Raw genomic sequence first — 19,494 nt, forward strand, 5'->3', positions numbered from 1 at the left:
TCTTGAATTCTCCAAAAATAGGGCCAGACAGAATGGAGATGTGGGGGAGCTGCTCAGCCGTTTGTGAGGTGCCCTAGATGGACAACATGTTGAGAGTGTTCTGCACCTGAACTTACATGATGGCTTACTTGATATCAGCAACTGAATATACAAATAAGAGCATTGCAAGAGCTTTAAAACTGCCCTGACTCAAGGTATGGGCTTTGGTGTGTGTTGCTTTCCTTTTTCTTGGCAAATCAGAATAAACAGAGAGTGAATTCTACTGTTCCAATAAACCAAACTCCATTTTTAGACTTGATGTGAAGTCATTTGGGCCATAATATAAATACACCAACATTTATAGCAAAATAAATGGAGAGAACAACAAATAATGTACACACTGTGGATTAAGTATTTGTAAGTTTTGATTCTGAAAACTCATTAAATGATTTCCATCTCTATTCACCTCATTTCAGACAGTAAATAATTCAAGTTAAATATGGTACCTCAGTGACCTCTGTTATGAATAAAGGTGCTTTGAAAGAGTTTTAAGATGTGGTAGTGAGGAATCCCAGCCAAAGGGCAGTAACTATCCAGGAACCCCTGTCCCCTGCTCCACACCTTTGCTTTCCAGTTCCCTGCTGAGCACATTAAAAGCCACGATCTCCATGGCAGCCTGACAACAGCAGAGCACAAGAGCTGTGCTGCTGTTCAGCAGCCTTCACACCTGACACATGGCAGCCGATGGCAGCCTGGAGCAATGGCATTGCTTGCCCTGATGTCTCTCCTCTTGCCTTCCTGCTCGGAGCTGAGGTACTAGAATGGGTTGCCCAGGGACGCTGTGAATGCTCCATCCCTGGCAGTTTTCAAGGCCAGGTTGGATGAAGCCTTGGGTGATATGGTTTAGTGTGAGCTGTCCCTGCCCATGGCAGGGGTTGGAACTAGATGATCTTGAGGTCCTTTCCAATCCTAAATATTCTATGATTCTATGATTCTATGTGATGGACACACATTGTATATATAAAACACCCCAAAATACTCCAATGTGAGCATTCCTTCAGCCCATAGAGCTGCAGCCTCTGCCAGGACCATGGTGAAACCTGGAGCCATGGCTGAGCCTTAGGGCTATCCTAAACACATGCAATAACCTGGGTTGGAGTTAAAAGCTCCATGGAGGGATAGAATCAAGCCAGGATCAAAGTGGTTTGCTGATTTCTTAACAACACACAACTAACAGGCAGCCAGGGTCAATCAGCTGAATCCTGCTTTGTTCCTATCGTGGTTTAAACCCAAATCACACAGTTCGTTCACTCACTCCCCCCTTTGCTCCCCCAACTCCCGGAGAATTAGGAAAGAGAATCCAAAGCATGTAGCTACCACGGGTTGAGATAAGAACAGTTTCATAACTAAGGCATAACAAAAATCACTACTGCTACTACTACTACTAATAATAATAATGATAAAGCCAATAACAAGAGAAGAGAATACAACACCTCACCAGCCACCGACCCATAACTCACCCCACCCTCCCTGACCAAGCACCGACTGATACCTCCTCCATCCCCCCAGAGCTCCATCCCTTCTGGATCTCTCCCCATTCTATCCTGGCTATGATGTGCTATGGTATGGAATACCTCATTGGCTAGCCTGGGTCAGGTGTCCTGTCTCTACTTCGTCCCTGGCCGAGCATGAGGCTCAGAAAGTCCTTGGACAAACCAAACATTTGAGCAGTAACTCAAAACATACTTGCTATCAGCAACCGTTCCCAGCCCGAAAGTCAAACCACAGAACTGCACCAGCTACCAAGGAGGAGAACAATGACTGCTACTGCTGAGCCAGGACAGTTCCCAAAGCTACCTTATAATTCCCTGGTTATTATTTAACACAGACCATGGTTGTTTTCCTGCTGAGCCTTGGGGACAACCAAGGACAGAGGTTTCACACCCTCCCTGGACCCTATGTCAGTGCTTCACTGCTTTTACAGTGCGGTTTTTCCCCTCCCTCTGCTTCTAACTGGAATTTCCCACATTGCACATTCACAATAAGAAATCTCACATTTACCCTCATCTGCAAGATCAAGCACATGGAGAACTTGCAGGTGGCATCAAGTAAAAAAGAATGTGACACCATTAACTCTTTCACACATCCTTTCTCTGTCCCTGAAACCACAGAATCATGGAATGGGTTGGGTTGGAAGGGACCTTAAAGCTCCTCCAGCTCCAACCCCTGTCACTGCAGGTGGAATCAAGTCAAAAAGAACATGACACCAGTAATTCTTTCATGCATTCTGAGCCTCTTCAGTCATAGAATCATGGAATGGGTTGGGTTGAAAGAGAACTTAAAGCTCCTCCAGCTCCAAGCTCTGCCACAGGCAGGGACACATTCCATTAGAGCAGCTTGCTCCAAGCCCCTGCATCCAGCCTGGCCTTGAACACTGCCAGGAATGGAGCATTTACCACTGCTTTGGGAAATGAAGCCTTGGGTGCCATGGTTTAGTGTGAGGTGTCCCTGCCCATGGCAGGGGGGTTGGAACTGGATGATATTAAGGTCCTTTCCAACAGCAACTATTCTATGATTCTATGTGACTGCTCCTGAGCCGTCCTAGTTGTTTCTTCACAATGATACCAGCTCCACATAGACATATTCCATAGTCCTAGACTATTATCCCAATGAAACATTCACATGAGCATGGGTAGAGCAGGTCAAATTGGATGAACCAGGGGTAAGAAGCATAAAGGCATCTGGGACTGAGTTCAGCTGCCTCAACATTGACTATTAACAACTTGAGATGCCCCTGAGTCTGCCTCTGAGCTTTCAGATGCTGCTCCAGAACAACCCAACCCTTCTGAAGGTTGCATGATGTCCATGTCAAGTGCATGGCCATGTCCTTGGCCCTTCAGGACAGAGCAAATGGCAACACATTTCTACCTGAGGGCAACCAAAGCTGACTTGGGACATTTCACTGCATCTGTCTCCTGTTCTGCAAATTAAGTGATAGTTTCCACCACCATACATAGGAAAACATGCAAAGAAAGTGGTTTCTTAGTCCTTCAATTATCTTTTTTCTTTCCTCAATAAAGTTTTAGTCCAACTGAAAAGAAAACTAAAATAAAGCTTTTAAGACTGTTGGGAGGAGGGATTGGGAGATCTGAAGTAGTTTCATATTCTTCAAATTATGATAAATAAAAGCTGAGTCATTAAATCCGAGTTCTGTGTCTCCATCTGTGCTCAGTGAAGGTGTTTCTGTAGCTCCAGGATTTGTTCAGATAAAGAGTGAGCTGCAAGAGTGCAAGTTTGAACACACGCACATGCACACACACACACACACACACACAGGCACACACACACACAAACACACACACACACACACACACTCAGCTTTCTCCCCTCACTGTGTTCCCATCCCCATCACAGCCTGGGCTCAGGCTGCATGAACTGGGCTCCTTTCAGACTCTTAGAACCAACCAGTCTGGAAAAGCCCTTCAAGCTCATCCAGTCCAACCATTCCCAGCCCTGCCAAGGCCACCCCTAACCCATGGCACTGAGGCCTCGTCTCCATGGGATGTGAACCCTTGCAGGGCCGGTGCCTGCAGCCCTGCCCTGGGCAGCCTGTTCCAATGGCTGAGCACCCTGTGGGGCAGGAATTGTTCCTCAGATCCACCTGAACCTGCCCTGGTGCAGCTCGAGGCTGTTTCCTCTTGTCCCGTCTTTTGGACTAAAACAAACTGGAAATAGGTTTGAGGGGGGCAGCTGATCCAGTTTGACCTCCAGGAGGCCTTCAGATCCTGACTGCAATTACCTTAATCCAGAGAAAGCTATTCTGAGATGCACAGACCATGCACAGAGGGTCCATGGTACAAGTCCTTCTGATGTTCAGACCTGTTCTGGACCACATCCATTCTCCCCAGCTGCCCTAGGATGTGAGAAAACATCCTTTTATTCCCATCCATTCTAGAAGGGACCTGACTAGCTCATAACTAGACAAGGAATTGTAGATGTTGAGTCAGGTGACCCCATTCCCATGCTTATTCTACAATCCACATTGATAATGGTAGAAAAAACACATTTCTGAAAGCCAGTCAGGCATGGAGGATGGATGTAGTGCACTTGAGCTTGCCTCACAGCTTAACAGACACAAGCAAATCCATCCCAAGGCAAATAATGGCAAGAAGTTTAAAGTATGAGGTGTCATTGAGGAGGTTCAAAGATAAGGAAAAATGCAATGAGCTTCCCCAGCACCCTTTATTAGGGGGTCAAAAGCAGGAAGGGACAAAGCACCCCGTTAGCAAGAACCACATTATCTGCATATGTCATGAAGACAAGGATGTCTCTTTACAGAGAGAGTATGACCAAGCTTGTATGGGCACAGAAAGCCCTCCAGCAGGCCCCACATCCAGGCTTTCACAAGACAAGCAGTCACAGCTATTTCCATCACAAGTGATGCTGCTCACTGGCCCAAAGCAAGAAGTGCTCCTTGGGGACCAACCACCCTTCCAGGAGTCATCAGCTTTAACAAGACCTTCTGGGCTTTACCAAGGAACTTTCCTCATCACCACAAAAGCTTCTCACAACACTTGCATGTGACTTACCTCATTCTTCATAACAAGACACCAGAGATTAATTAGCTGGGGAGAACAAGACAGAAACTTTCTTCTTTGTGAACAAAGTTCACTTCTACAGCTGCCTTGCTTGACAGAGCTGGTCCATGCCCAAAGGCAGTGAGTTGGAGGGTCAGTGTGTTGGCATGTTTGTGTCTTAAGGACAATTTCATGGGCCTGGATCATAGAATCCCAGCCTGGTTTGTGTTGGAAGGAGCTTAAAGCTCCTCCAGCTCCAAGCCCAACCCCTTCCACTGGAGCAGCTGCTCCAAGCCCCTGTGTCCAACCTGGCCTTGAGCACTGCCAGGGATGGGGCAGCCACAGCTTCTCTGGGCACCCTGTGCCAGCGCCTCAGCACCCTCCCAGGGAACAGCTTCTGCCTCAGAGCTCAGCTCAGTCTCCCCTCTCTTGGGCAGGTTCAAGCCATTCCCCTTGGCCTGTCCCTACAGGCCCTTGTCCCAAGCCCCTCTCCAGCTTTGCTGCAGCCCCTTCAGGCACAGACAGGTTTATGGAGAAAAGTTTCTCTCTTATTGCTCTTGAAAGACCAAACCAACACCAGTATTATCTAAGGAAGAATTTCCTATCCATCTATGCAGAATATAAACCCTTCTTCATGAAGTTAATATCTGCTATTAGCAGCCTTGATAAAAGCAAACACACAACCAGGACACTGCCTGCAGCCATTTTGATTTCCTGCTCTGTCCAGGAATTGTTTTATGGATGCTGAGCATTGAGGGTTTGCTGCATAAGAAATCGTTCAATAGAACTGATGGATGCCAGGTTGGATGGGGCTTGGAGCAAGCTGCTCCAGGGGAATGTGCCCCTGACTGTGGCAGGGGATGGAACTGGATGAACTCTAAGCTCCTTTCCAACCCAAACCCTCCCATGATTGCATGAAAGCTGCTTTCACCTCCTCACTTTGGAGTGGGGTTTCTGAAGGACCCCAACACATCAACACACTGAGCTGATGTTTCCCATTGGACTTCAACTGACTCTTCAGGCTATGGCCTGTGTCTGCTCTCAACACAACCACATTGGAGCTGTGTCTGCCCATCACCCTTCACTGCAAGTGCAGAGAACCAAACACTTTTTCCAGAAGAAACCCCTGATATGGAGGTTTAAAATAGATCCAAGCTGAATCCAAGCCCCAGATGCATCCTTGTCTCCATAAGGGGAACCTTTGTTGATTAATTCCGATGTGGCAACTTACAACTAGATAGAATAACCCCTTGGACCTGTGTGACTCAACCCTCAGAGCATGGAATGAGAAATCATGAATAAGCAGCAGCTGGGATAGAAAATCAGCTTTGCCTGGATGGACAGACATAAGGAGAAGAGGAGGTGATGGGGGAGTTCTGGACAACACCGAGAGACTTTGAGCCATGAAATAAGTTAGAGCACATCTGGATACAACATATGGCCAGAAGCATGGAGCATCTGTGTCATCAGCACCAGATGACAGACAAGGAAAAGCCAACACTGCTCAGACAGTGTCTGCAAAGGCTGTTCCCAGACCAAGTTGGGTGACTGCTTATCACAGGGGATGAAATTCCACCCTGCTCCTAGGTCAGCATGGTGGTAGCTTTCCATGGGGCAGGCACACCCAGGAAAGCAAGACACCAGCTACATCCTATGGAGGAAATAAGTACATTTCCTAGGAGGAAATGAGCAGATGGGCACATGAAGCTGAGAGCTGGTCTGGATGAGGTTCCCACCACCATGGGGATGGAGACCAGTAAAACACTCACAAAGAGCAGCTTCTACAGGTTGGTGAAGCCCAAGAGGACAAACGTGGTCACATTCAAGTGGTTTCCCTCCAGCCACTCTCTTGCCAGCAGGAGACAAAGAAACATGGGAAGAGGTTGGATCACTTCTCCCAGCTCATAGGAACACACAGGGCATGAGGTTAAGGCAGGATTTGGGGTTTCCTCTGTCAATGCACCCAATTACTTACAGATAAAACCATGATGGCTGAAGGTCATAAACAATATATTGAAAAATAATACATTGATAAAATAATAGTCAATATTTCATGTATGGAAATAAAATTATCTTAAGTCTTAAATGCTGAACCTCTGGCTGGGCAGTTATGGAAGGAATTGGTCCTGCAAAACATAAGCATCTTCTCATGAACGTCTGAATTCTTCTTAAGAAGTAGGCTTGTTTGGGATGATTTCTTTCCTGTTGGAGGTATTGATCTTTAAGGACAAGTAAATACAATAATATCATGCCTTAATTTGCCACATGAATTAGTGTTGCATTAAATAGATAAGAGGTCACATTGCAGTGATTTTCTGACTCTGTAGTCATGTTTGGGTCAATTAAAGAGAGACCAGAATCCCTGGTTGCAGTTCCATGGACTTGTAGCTTCAAGGGAAAAACCAGCCCCTTCTCATCTCAGTTATACTTGCAAGTATTTCTTCCTCTGTTCTTATACTTAAAGAACATCTGTATATATAAATCTGTATGACAAGATGACTGCTGCTCATGTTACCCTTAAATATGCATTGACCTTAAAATGATGAGATGACCTTAAAATACGCATGGTGCCTGGTGACAAATGAGCATCACTCCTCCTTCCCCTCCCACTTCCCTCTGCCCATCAGCCCCTTTCCCAGCAAGATGACCATTTCTTCAGCACAATTCACCTTCTCCCTCCACCCTTCCCAAAGCAGCTTTGACTTCCCCATTCCCCAGCCTGTGCTCAGAGGTTCACTGCAGAAAGGCCCTTGACCCACCACCAATGCTCTTCTCAGGGTGCTGGTGGCTGCCTTTGCTGCAAGGACACATTGATGGCTCCTTTCAACACAGAGGACACCACAACCACCTTGTCCCTCTCTGCTAAGGTGCCCCCAGCCTGTCTTGGTGCTTGGAGCAACTGTTCCCCATGGGCAGGACTCAGCATTTTCCCTTTTTGAAGTCTGTGTGATTCCATCTGCACATTTTGGACCCAAAATTGGCCTTTGAAAAGCCATTTTGCTCCAGTTTCCTCCAAATTTAAATATCCTCAGGGTGGCTCTTTGGTGTGTGCAAGAGGAGGAAATGAAACCAAGAGTGGGACATATTGCATGTAGAGAAAAGCAGCTGACAGCAGACAGGGTTTTGCTAAAGCTTTAACCCCTTTAAATGGGTTCAGAAGGTCCAGCTGAAGTTGTCTACACCCACCTCAGGCAGGGGGATGAAGGCAACTGCTGTTTCCCACTGCTAATGACTCACTCAATGGCCATCTCCTCATCCATATTTATCTCCTTCACTTTGGGTAGTAGTTATATAACTAAGTTATAGATATATAAAGAGGAGACATCTGAAACATCCATCTTTCATCTACCACCACTGAAAGCAGCCATTCTCAATACCACTGCTTGTGTAAACAGTGCAAAACATCACCCATCCCACATCAAATATCCACATGTTCTCATACACACAAGCATCCTTTTCTCTGTGGTCTCAGCTTTACACACTCATGCTGACAGTACAGGTGGCTAAAGCCAGCTGAATGCAGTCCTGCCCATGGGTCTGTCCTTGCTCAACCCAACCTTCCCCTTCTCACTTTTACCCTTTGTCATGATACAGGAAATAAAAATTTCCCTTCTTGGGTTCAAAAACCATAAATCAGAATCCCAGAGTGCTTTGGGTTGGAAGAGAACTTAAAGCTCCCAAAGCTCCAAACACTGCCATGGGCAGGGACACCTTCCACTGGAGCAGCTGCTCCAAGCCCCTGTGTCCAACCTGGCCTTGAGCACTGCCAGGGATGGGGCAGCCACAGCTTCTCTGGGCACCCTGTGCCAGCGCCTCAGCACCCTGCCAGGGAACAGCTTCTGCCTCAGAGCTCAGCACAGTCTCCCCTCAGGCAGGTTAAAGCCTTCATGGGGGTTATGGGGAACCTCCACCTACAGCCAAACATGACAGGAAAGTGCATGTCACACGGATCAGCCTGATCCCCCAGCAGTGCACACTGCCACAATCTTGGCATCATTTGGGGTTCCAATCCCTTCCAGCACCATGTCAAGTGTACATCTGAACAGACCAAGAAGGAGGAGCAAAAAAAAACAGGCAATAAACAAACAGGAACACAGACCTGGGCCAAGTTCACCCAAGGCTCCAGAGCATCAGCAGAGCTGGTGATGAGGAGGCAGATTCAAGACCAAGCCAAGTCAGGTCGAGTCAATCCCTTGTGCAGGATCAGGTGCAAAAACTGCTAGGAAGGTGTGTGAGAAATCCTTGGTCACCCCCAAAAGATTCCATAGGTGTGCTGAACTGCTGCTAAACTGGAAACCACAACTGCTCTAGTAAAGCTCAATCTGCCTGTTCTGAGCTGAAATAGAGATGGGGGAAAATAGGAAGAGGGTGGGGATGGAGCCCCAGCTGAGGCTGCTCAGGGGGATTAAGGCCTATTAGTTAAAGCTGGGATAACAGGTCTTGCTTGAACAGGCCTACAGCAAGCTGTGAGAAAGTGAACCTCTGACCCCAGGCTAAAAGAAGAAGCGTCAAGATCAGCAAAACAGGAACGCAATAACAAGATGCCAGAAGCATGATGTAACGCTAAGCTGAAGCGAAGGTGTGAAACCAATCAGGAGAGGCAAAGTGGAGCTTGTACCCCTCGTGGGCAAAGTGAAGCAGCCAATCAAGTAATGCGTGATCGCGTGTAAGACAGTATATTAAGAGCAGCTTTGTAATCAATAAACGGAGCATTTTGTGAACCTACATCGTATCGGTGTTTTCTCCCCTCCACCTGGCCGCGGCATTCTGGTGACCCTACGTGATACCAGGAGAGAGAGAGACCGTGGACGAGAGAAGGTGGAGATCCCGGCTGCCCGAGAGAGGCAGGAAAGGAGCTCAAATTACGTGGCCACGGCTGACCGGTGAGTCAGGCAGACTGCGGTCTGGTTCGGGATGGGTTTCGCTGTATCAGCGATAGAAAAGGCTACGACAGAAGGAGTGCTATGTGTAGCGAAGAAAACAGGGTACTCGATACCCCGACAGGAACTTGTGGACTTTTTATTTTGGTGCTGACGAAGGGGGTTGTTAGAAAATACGGGACAGTTATTCTCCAAAGATCAATGGCGTAAGACAGGGGAAGAATTGTGGGAGTCGGTGAAGCTTTTGATCTCGAGACTTGGGAGAAAATTACTAAGGAAGAAGCCCCTGATTTATGGATGTTTTCAGTCCTTCTTAAGGTGAAGTGAGCAACCTTTAAAGAGACAGACTTAAAGTTAATGCTGTCTACTGGACTTGAGATCTCTTTGTGGAATGAGGCAGGAGTTAAACTGTGGAATGCAGCCATGAAAGGCAATGATGCTGTGAAAAGTTTGTTAGTCATTTGGAGAACTGTTTTAGAGACGTTAAAGTCAAAAAATGAGATCATGGAGACCAGTGTACCCCCGCCCTCCCCCCCGAACCTCCGTCAGTTGCTGCCGCGGTAGCAAAGACTGAGGATGACGATGAAGATGATCCTTTCAACCTGAGCCCTATTGACCCCGAGATGGAGCCTGTGCACGTTCATCAGTTTGCTGTTGCTGCTCCTGAGATCCTGACGCCTGATAATGCTGATGCTGACCTGGATGGTGCTCTTGACCTGGAGCCTATTCATCCGGAAAAGAAGCCTGATTTATATCCCCCATATCCTCATGATAAATGGGTAGCTGTAAAGGGGAGAAGTGAGATGGGTGGGGGATGTGGATGTATTGCACAGTTTCCTGTGGTGTGTGCGCTTCCCACCCGAGATGGGAAGGTCTCTTGTATGCTCTTATCAGGGGTATCGGGCAGAATGTGTTAGACCTTGGAGTTGGGACCCCGTATACAACCCCTTTTGATACAGTCTCTCTGTGACACTCATGTACTAGAAGTTGGTAAATATAAGTATGTCCATGTTTCTATCCACCCTTGGAAACCTTTAGAGGTATTGCTGGCAACTTCTTCCAACATAGGCTGGCCGCCTGTGTCGGAATGAGTGTGCATTTTGGTCAGTAAAAAAGCCCAAGCCTCATGCAATGTGAGGGAGGCAGATCCTCTGCGGGGACTCCCGCTAAGGTTGAGCCTGCCACCTCGCACAGCAATGATGCTTCTCGGAGCTGGTTTCCTGGCAGTCTTTACAGGGTCCTTGTACCATGCTCTGCATGTGGGACTGTGTAGTTGGAGCAATGATTGTCTGGATTTTGTGTTTCAAATACTGTAGTTGTGTGGAGTGTGCTTGTGGGATCCCATGCGTGTGTGTGTGTGATGAGGGCAGACAGTGTTCTGTGTATTTTTTGTTGTCAGGTTCATGTAAAAGTTTTAACAGGTAGCAGTTTAACCTTTCAGGCAAGAAAAGGTTAATGCAAAAGTGCAGTTGCCAATAGGCCAGTGGTTTTAGCTGTGCAAAGCAGGGTGAGCGACTGTGAAAAAAAAAAAAAAGAAAAAAAAACATCACTTGAGGGCAACTGAAAAGTAACAGCTTGAATATGTATGCTTGTTGTAAAGTAGCTATTATTAGAGGTTGTGATTTTGCGTATAAAACCACCTGTATTTACTAGCCAGTTGCTAACAAGAAACTATACCTTGTATTGTATGGAATTGTCACTTGTGAAAGAGATGTTAAAGAATGCAAATTTGCAGCAGATGCTAGAAAATGCTAAGGCAAAAGCTAGAAAGATTCTAATATGATGGCACTGTTACAAAGCAGGTAATGGAACAAATTAAGAGGGTGGAAGAACTTCACTGGTAAGAAGTTTCTTTGGTTAGTCCCTCGCTGCCATCAGCATCTTCAACATGCTGATGCACTCTGTGATAGTTACTCTGCTAATGTAAATCTGTGTGTGCTTTGCTGTAGTAGTGACTTGTTACTGGGTTAAGCAGGTGAAACTCTGCATTGACAACAAGGTTCAAGGACTGAGATTGACCAAATGCCTGATACCACAGTCAAGGGCAAGACTGGGTTGGCCTCTGTGTCTGCCACCAAGAAGAACCTTTAGCTTCGCTGCTGGCTGCAACCCAGCAGGTGTAGAGCGGTGGGGACACATGTTGTGCCAGACCTTGATGTGAGGGATGGCCTCCGCTGTTATCAGAGAGCCATACAGGAGAAAAAGGGTAGGCCCAGCTGTGTACAGCTATCAACAGGACCATACTGACTGCCAGCAAAACATATAAAGCCCCAGAACTCAACAACATAATGGACAAGTATACTGAGCACATCTGTTAAATCCCCACTATTCCAACCTGTTACATGGTGTGTAGGATTCACTGGTATACCACATGTTATAAAGGTTCAAGTGACTTCAAATCAGACTAATCTTACTGAAATAATGCTGCCTAGAGTAGTGGGTTGTTACGTTACACAAGTCCAGCAGTGATAGAGCAGACATACCAAATTGTAAAACTCTTTCAGTAAAACTAAAAAGGGGGAGATGTGGAGACAGTTCTCACAGGAGAATGGATATTTGGTACATGAGCTCTGAATAACTCCGAGGGATACAGCAAGGCCATGGGAGGCCCGAGGAAGCCTAAGCAAGCAAGATAAGAAGAAGCTGTAATTCACTGAGTTATGAGAACTGTGGACTGTTGACAAGTGTTCGAGGTCAAGTTCTCACACCTGTCCTTAACCAATTATATGTTAGTCACTAAGGGTCTTCAGGACAAGTATCCAATCATGATATGCCAAATTGCTGTAGGTGTGTGTAAGCAATAATATATAAGGAGTTAAAGCTTTGCAATAAATGGCTTTTTGTCTGATCATATTGGTCTCTGACTGAGTCTGTTCTGCAGCACCCCATGGTGTGTGGTTTGGGGGCAACAAGGAGTGTTTTGGGGCTGCTGTCTTTGGGGGGGGAGAAAGCTGTATTTTTGGCCATCTCCAGTTGGGGGTGGGGGTGGGACCATTCCAAGATTTTGGGTCCCCAGTTTCATTTGGCATGGCCCATGGTGATGGTGGGGTGAGGTTCACTTTGGGGGTGCTACAGGCAGTGCTGCTGGGCTGCAGATATGAGGTGTCCTAGGCAGAAGTGGGAAGGGAGCAGAGAACAACACAACCTCCTTGGATAGGGGATGCCCTGCTTGCAATGACAGCAGTGACAAAGCCCCAGTCCCTGCCCACAGGGTTCCTGGGTGGGAAGCCCAGGTCCCAGCAGGACCATGGCACCTCAGCCAGCACAGAGCCTCTTCCCACATCCCTCCTCACATGCAGCACCCACTGCAGTGCCCAAGAAGCCAGGCCAAGAGCCAGGCCAAGCACTCACCTGCCAGGGAGCCCATGGCAGTGCGTGCCAGCATCATGGGCTGCCACCCGCTTTGGGCTGGGAGGGACCTTAGAGCTCATCCAGCTCCAACCCCTGCCATGGGCAGGGACACCTTCCACTAGAGCAGGTTGATCCCATGGCCCTGTGTGCAACCTGGCCTTGAACACAGCAGCCATGGGGCAGACACAGCTTCTGTGGGCACCCTGTGCTGTGGGGTATCAAAGACAGACTCCAGTTCTGGTGAAATCTGAACACCTTTATTTTGTGTCTGGCATCCCTTTGATAATCTACAAGTGCTAAGCAGTAACTTTCCACTCTGTTACTTCCTTAATATCCCGATTCAGTGAAACTCCTGAGGGTTACAAATATTTCCATTGTTTGGTCTGTTTCTGAGATGTGGGTGCCACCACTGAGGGGTTCTGTGGGGTTCCATGGCCTTGCACACCTGAACATGGGGAGTTCCAGAATCAGGCACTCCTGTGGTCCCCATGTCCCCAAAATCATTGTGATGCATGAGCTCTGACTGGGTCCATGGGGTGCTCTGGAGGTGCTGCAGCATTCTCTGGGATTCTCTAGGGGTATCCCCAGGATGCTCTGGGAGTGCACAGAGACACAGGCCATGGGATCAAGCTGCTGCAGTGGAAGGTGTCCCTGCCCATGGCAGGGGTTGGATCTGGATGAGCTTTAAGGTCCCTTCCAGCCCAACCCAGTCTGGGATTCCAGGACTCTCTGCTGTGCCAATGTGGGTCACTCTGCACTTGCCGTAGGTGCCGTGACGCCTGTTCCATTGCCCAGGCTGAGCTGTGACCCCTCGCATGCTGCACCTCCGCACCAAAGGCACTGAGGAAGACCAGCCTGGGAGGGACCTCCCCGAGCCGGCTGGGCAGAGCCTGGTGCCCCCCCCTTGCAGTGACTCCCGCAGCACCCCTGGGTGCCCAGTGGCCATGGGCACGATGCTGCCGCCATCACAAAGCCCTGGCGGTCGCTGTGGATTTGCCCATTGTGACAAATGGGGCCCCCACGCTGAGCTGAGCGGGGGCTATTGAAGGAGCCAGAGCCCTGCAGGAACCAGTGCACAGGAGACCCCTCCTCTGAGGGTCGGGAGCTGCATCTGCCGTGGCTGCCCTGCACATCCAGGGCCGTGTGCTTTGACTTTGCCATCCTGTTTGAGTGTGGCTGCAAAGACATTGTGGGTGCTGCTGTGAAGGGAGGAGAAGCTGTCAGGAGATGTGCTGGTGCCATGGCAGCTGTAGGAGCAGGGCATGGGTGAGGAGGAGCTCAGCCCTGGGCTTGTTGATGTGCTTGGAGCTCAGCTCTGCCTGCAGAGGTGCTGGGGGCAAAGCAGGAGCCTTGTGTGTGCAGGAGCTGCTGGGGTCAGAGGTGCTCAGAAGGTGTCAGGGCAGGAGCAGCCCTGGGCAGTGCAGCTGCTGGTGCTGTCACTGGGAGCTCAGCACAAGGGGACCTGCCTGGCTCCCCCAAGGCTCACGGAAGCCCACTGGGCATTGCAGAAGGTGGCAGGGCCCTGGCAGGTTCCAGTGACCCCTGTGCCGGCATTCCAGAACACACAGACATTTCTGAAATGAAAAGTGATAAAATAAACACTTTCAAATAACTTTTATCAGATGCTCTTTGTAATCTCCCTGCACTCAGAAACCTCCAATTGTGCTTTGTGATCTGAAAGATTTAACAAAACCCAAAGGTTGTAATGAGCCCCATGGTGTATTTGGGCTGAGTCCATGAACCTCAGGTACTGAGAGGAGACTGAAGAAACCTCTCAAGAAGTGCAAGTCAGAAACAAAACCCCAAGTCCCTTCAGCATTAATGGGCCCCACTGAGGGCTGCTCCTGACAAAGCTTCCCCAGGGCCTCATTAAAGCAAGTACCTGTAGGCTGTGATTACAGCAGACAAAGGCAAAGTGCAGGTGTCTGATGGTGAGAACACCCTTGGTGTGTTTGATGAAGCAGAAAGGCCAAGCCCTGAGCACAGCCCTTGGAGAAGTAGAGCCTGAAATGCTGAGAATGAAAGTTCTCCTCCCAGGCCTTGATGAAAGAGGCAAGTGCCATAGGGCAGGGGACAGAGACCTTTTGTTCTCTGGGGCCTTTCAGCCTTGCCAGAATCCTCCCTCATCTCTGCTGCAGGCTGTCCTGCACTGGCCCATGCCTGCACCTCTTTCCCTTCAGGCTGCTGACACCCATCTTGCTTTCCCAGCCAGCTCTCACCTGGCATTTCTGTCCCTTCAGTCCCATCTCTGCACCCATGGCTGTCTGTGCCTTGAAACACAAAGCCATGGGCTGAGCCAGACTCCCTCTGGGTCACCTCTTGCACCACAAGTCCACCTTTTGACACACATTCCTCTTTCCTGACTTGGAGTCTGAACCTTCCAGGCTGCACTCTGTAGAGGTTTCCTTCTCTTCCTGCTAGCAAGAAAACCTCCATCATCTCTGCAGCCACATCTCAAGTAGTTGCAGGTTGCTACTATAGTGTCAATTCATCAGGTGGAGTGAATATCCCTCATCAAGCTGATCTAAAGGAGGCTTCTAGAGGAATGGGGGATGCCATCAGGATAGAGAACTGAGCACCATGGGAGAGCAGTGGGAAAAGCCAATGGTCTGGATTGAGAACTTGCTGGCAAGAGCCAAGAGGAAAGGTGGTGTCCTTGGGTGCAAGGTATCCCATGCTGTGGGGACAGGGCACCTCATCTGGGACAGCTTCCTGCCTGTAGCCCCCTCTCTGCTGCGCACACCCCACTCTCTGCCCGCACTCACCAGTGTCTCACAGGAGCTTTGCACTTCCCCTGCAGCAGACACCTGACTGCAGGAGGTTCCTGCATCCTCCAGGCTCAGGGATGGATCCTGCATTCCAGGCGAGTTTGGGCAGTGCAGGAGAGGGAGACAGGAAGGTCGGCTCATGGGGCAGATGAGCAGTGTTCAGGCACCCCCAGCTCTGGGCATTCCCCATGTGCCACACTGAGGCATGTTCCCATCAGGGAAACTTCTCAGACAGCCTCTGGTGTGTCCAGGGCCTGCAGCCACACTGCAGGAACACCTACTCCTCCTGCACCTACAGACATCAACTGCTCTCCATTGCTGGGCTCTGTCCTGCTTGTAAGGGTTTGTTAAAGCCCTGAACCATCACCTTGCTTCTTGCTGACTTCCCTCCAGCCTCCCTCAGCTCCCTGCACTCTGCTCATTGCCACCAGGAACCAACTGAAGAGTCCAGAAGCTCTCAAGGCTTCCTCAGGGGTGACCATGTTTCTCCATTCCCCATTGCTGGATCCATGGAGTGCCAGGTGTGAGGTTCCTGCAGAGGCAGAGATGCCCCTGGGCAGAGCCCTGCTGCCGGGAGGGGTGTGCAGGGCAGAGCTGAGCACACAGCCCATGGGATGGGCTCTGGCAGCACTGAGAGGGAGCAGAGCTGGGCACAGAGCAGCAGCTCCTGGCAGGGACAGCTCCAGGCAGCAGAGCCATGGGCAGGGAGTGGGGGGAAAGTGCAGCCCAGGCCTGGGGAGGCTGCGTTCAGGCAGCTCTCTTGGTGTCTGCACTGCAGGTGGCTGCTGGACATGCTCTGCTGGGCACAGTCCTTTGCTTCTCCCCATGAGAGCTCCTTGATCTGCCCTCTGAACCCTGCTGCCCTGCTCTCAGCACAGGACACGTGTTTGTGGGGGTTCTTCAGATCCATTTGTGTGTGAAGGCATCTTACAGGCAGTGCAAATGTAAGCACAGGGCAAATGGGAAAGGACTGATGGACACTGCAGCTCTCCTGGCTCAGCTCTGAGCTATAAAGAGCTGAGAATTTCTCCCTGTTTCAACACTCTTCCAATTTTCAGTCATATGTAGAATATTTTATACCCCTATAAAAAACCCTCAGCAGTGTTATACTAGTAAATAAACAACAGACAAAATGATTCTAAGGCCATGCCGAGCCTCTCTTGTGTAGCCCATACTCATCTGAATCATGAGTATCAGGAGCGATCTTCACAATCAAGTTGGATTTTATCTGACATCCCTTGTGAACATCAGAGATGGACAAAGTAGTGGTGGAGAGCAATGCTAACTAACATCCAACCTGGCCTTGAACACTACCAGGAATGGGGCAGCCACAGCTTCTCCGGGCACTCAGTGCCAGTGCCTCAGTAGAATCACAGGGAAGGACTTCCACTTAATATCCAAGCTAAATCTTTTTTTTCATCTTAAAATGATTCCCCCTTGCCCTGTCACTGCACAGCCTTTTAAAACCCCCCTCTCCAGATTTCCTGTAGGCTCTGTCTAGGTATGGGCAGCTTGCTAAGATGTCTCCCTGCAGCCTTTTACAAGCTGAACACCTCCAGCTCTCTCAGCCTGTCATCATTGGAGATGTGTTCCAGCTCTTAGAGCATCTTTGTGACTCTTCATAAGCACATCATTGTAGGATCATAAGAGAACAGAGGTTGGAAAGGGAACCCACAAGGTCTCGAGTCCAACCCATCAGGAACAGGGTCAGAGCAAGTGGTTCAAGGCTTGATACAGTCTGAGCTGGAAAATCTGAGAGCCAGAGACTGCAGAGCCTCTCTGGGTGACCGGATGCAGCACTCGCCTGAGCCTATTGGAACAAGGTTTCCTGTCCTGGCTCAACGTCTCCTCTGTCACTATCCCCCATTGCCTTTTGTCCTCCCTCCAGGCACCATAGAGAGGAGCCTGGCTCTGTATTCTCCATGTCCTCCTTGCCAGTACAGGCAGCCAGTCCCCAACAGCCTTCCCAAGATCTCAGGTCCCCATCAGCCTTCCCTTCTGCAGGCTGGACAAGTCCAGCTCCCTCAGTCTCCCTCCACAGACACAGTGCTCCAATGGCTGCCTGTCCTGAGGGCTTGTTGCTAAACCCACTGCTGCTTGCCAACAGCATTTGAGAACTGGGGATGTGAAACCTGGCTGCAGTATCCCAGAGCATCCCTTCCCTTGTTCTCCTGCCATGCTCCTGCTCATACAGCCCACGATGCTGCTGTCCTCCCTTGCTGCCAGGGCACAGCTGCCTCCTGACCAGCTCCTGCCCACCCAGACCTTTCCCATGGGCTGCTCCCAGCCAGGCAGCCCCAGCCTGGGCCATTGCAGGGCAGTCCCCTGCAGGGACCCCTGTGTCCCTGCTCTCCTGCCCAGGACACCCTGAGAGCTCTGCAGCCCCCCCTATGCCATCCCATCTCCTCACACCAGCACAACAGCTCCGGCCCTTGGGCTCCTCAAGAGCTCTTCCTGCTCCAGGCACAGAGCAGCCATCCCAGAGCTGGAGCAGACAGAAAGCTGCTTTCATTCCCCTTCATTACTGCCATGGGAGGACATAGCACAGAGAAGAAGTTGCTGCAGGATCATTTATTTTACTGAAATACAGTAAGAGAACCCACTGACACAAAGTCTGTGGGTCACAAAACACAAGTAGCTTCTTAAGCAGGAGGACATGAAAACTGACATTTTTATGAAGACAACATCACCACAGATTAAAACAGGAAAACATACATAAAGCAGACAGACATGGCATGTCATGACCTACACTTGGAGCTCTTTCCAGGGTAAAGCAGGCAGTGTGTGGCTGATCAAACACATCCCATCAGCAGCTTCCTCACAGCATCCTTGAGCTCCTGGTTCCTCAGGCTGTAGATGAGGGGGTTCACTGCTGGAGGCACCACCGAGTACAGCACTGACAGCACCAGATCCAGGGATGGGGAGGAGATGGAGGGGGGCTTCAGGTAGGCAAAGGAACCAGTGCTGACAAAGAGGGAGAGCACAGCCATGTGAGGGAGGCACGTGGAAAAGGCTTTGTGGCGTCCCTGCTCAGAGGGGATCCTCAGCACAGCCCTGAAGATCTGCACATAGGATACCACAATGAACACAAAACAGCCAAGTGCTAAAAGGACACTTAGCACAAGAAGTCCAACTTCCCTGAGGTAGGAATGTGAGCAGGAGAGCTTGAGGATCGGGGGGATTTCACAGAAGAACTGCTCCACAGCATTGCCTCTGCAGAGGGGTAGTGAAAATGTATTGGCTGTGTGCAGCAGGGCATAGATAAACCCACTGCCCCAGGCAGCTGCTGCCATGTGGACACAAGCTCTGCTGCCCAGCAGGGTCCCATAGTGCAGGGGCTTGCAGATGGCCACATAGCGGTCATAGGACATGACAGTGAGGAGATAAAACTCTGCTATGATAAAAAAGAGAAAGAAAAAGAGCTGTGCAGCACAACCTGTGTAGGAGATGGCCCTGGTGTCCCAGAGGGAATTGGCCATGGATTTGGGGACAGTGGTGAGGATGCAGCCCAGGTCCAGCAGGGAGAGGTTGAGCAGGAAGAAGTACATGGGGGTGTGGAGGTGCTGGTCGCAGGCTGTGCTGGTGATGATGAGGCCGTTGCCCAGGAGCGCAGCCAGGGAGATGCCCAGGAAGAGCCAGAAGTGGCAGAGCTGCAGCTCCCGCGTGTGTGCGAATGGCAGGAGGAGGAAGTGGGTGATGGAGCTGCCGTTGGACATCTGCTGCCTCTGGGCATAGGCACTGTCATGGGAGAAACAGGCAGTGACAGGTTAGGACAGGAGGGATGTCAGATACAGAAGTGCAGTTTACACACTCACGACTGTGAACACTTTCAGGTTGCAGAGGAGAGGCTGAGAGTGACATGGTCATGATTGTCTCTGAGGTTGGTTGGTTTGTTTGTTTTCACAGTGTCACAGCTGACAAGTGACTTTTTCAGGGATA

The 19,494-nt window shown here is 49.7% G+C and overlaps 1 protein-coding gene across 1 annotated transcript; it reads right to left on the reverse strand.

Annotated features, from left to right (window-relative positions):
• Positions 1-18,347: 18,347 nt before the first annotated feature.
• LOC117438670 (olfactory receptor 14C36-like) lies at positions 18,348-19,271 on the reverse strand. Its single transcript, XM_034074111.1, has one exon. It carries the CDS (start codon positions 19,269-19,271, stop codon positions 18,348-18,350), a length of 924 nt encoding a protein of 307 aa, XP_033930002.1.
• Positions 19,272-19,494: the final 223 nt, after the last annotated feature.

The sequence above is a fragment of the Melopsittacus undulatus genome, unplaced genomic scaffold (genome assembly GCF_012275295.1).
Source record: "Melopsittacus undulatus isolate bMelUnd1 unplaced genomic scaffold, bMelUnd1.mat.Z mat_scaffold_55_arrow_ctg1, whole genome shotgun sequence".
Classification (NCBI taxonomy): domain Eukaryota; kingdom Metazoa; phylum Chordata; class Aves; order Psittaciformes; family Psittaculidae; genus Melopsittacus; species Melopsittacus undulatus.

What these genes read in the sequence shown, in the direction of transcription:
- LOC117438670 (XM_034074111.1), bottom strand. Translation starts at nt 19,271, where the DNA reads ATGTCCAACGGCAGCTCCATCACCCACTTCCTCCTCCTGCCATTCGCA.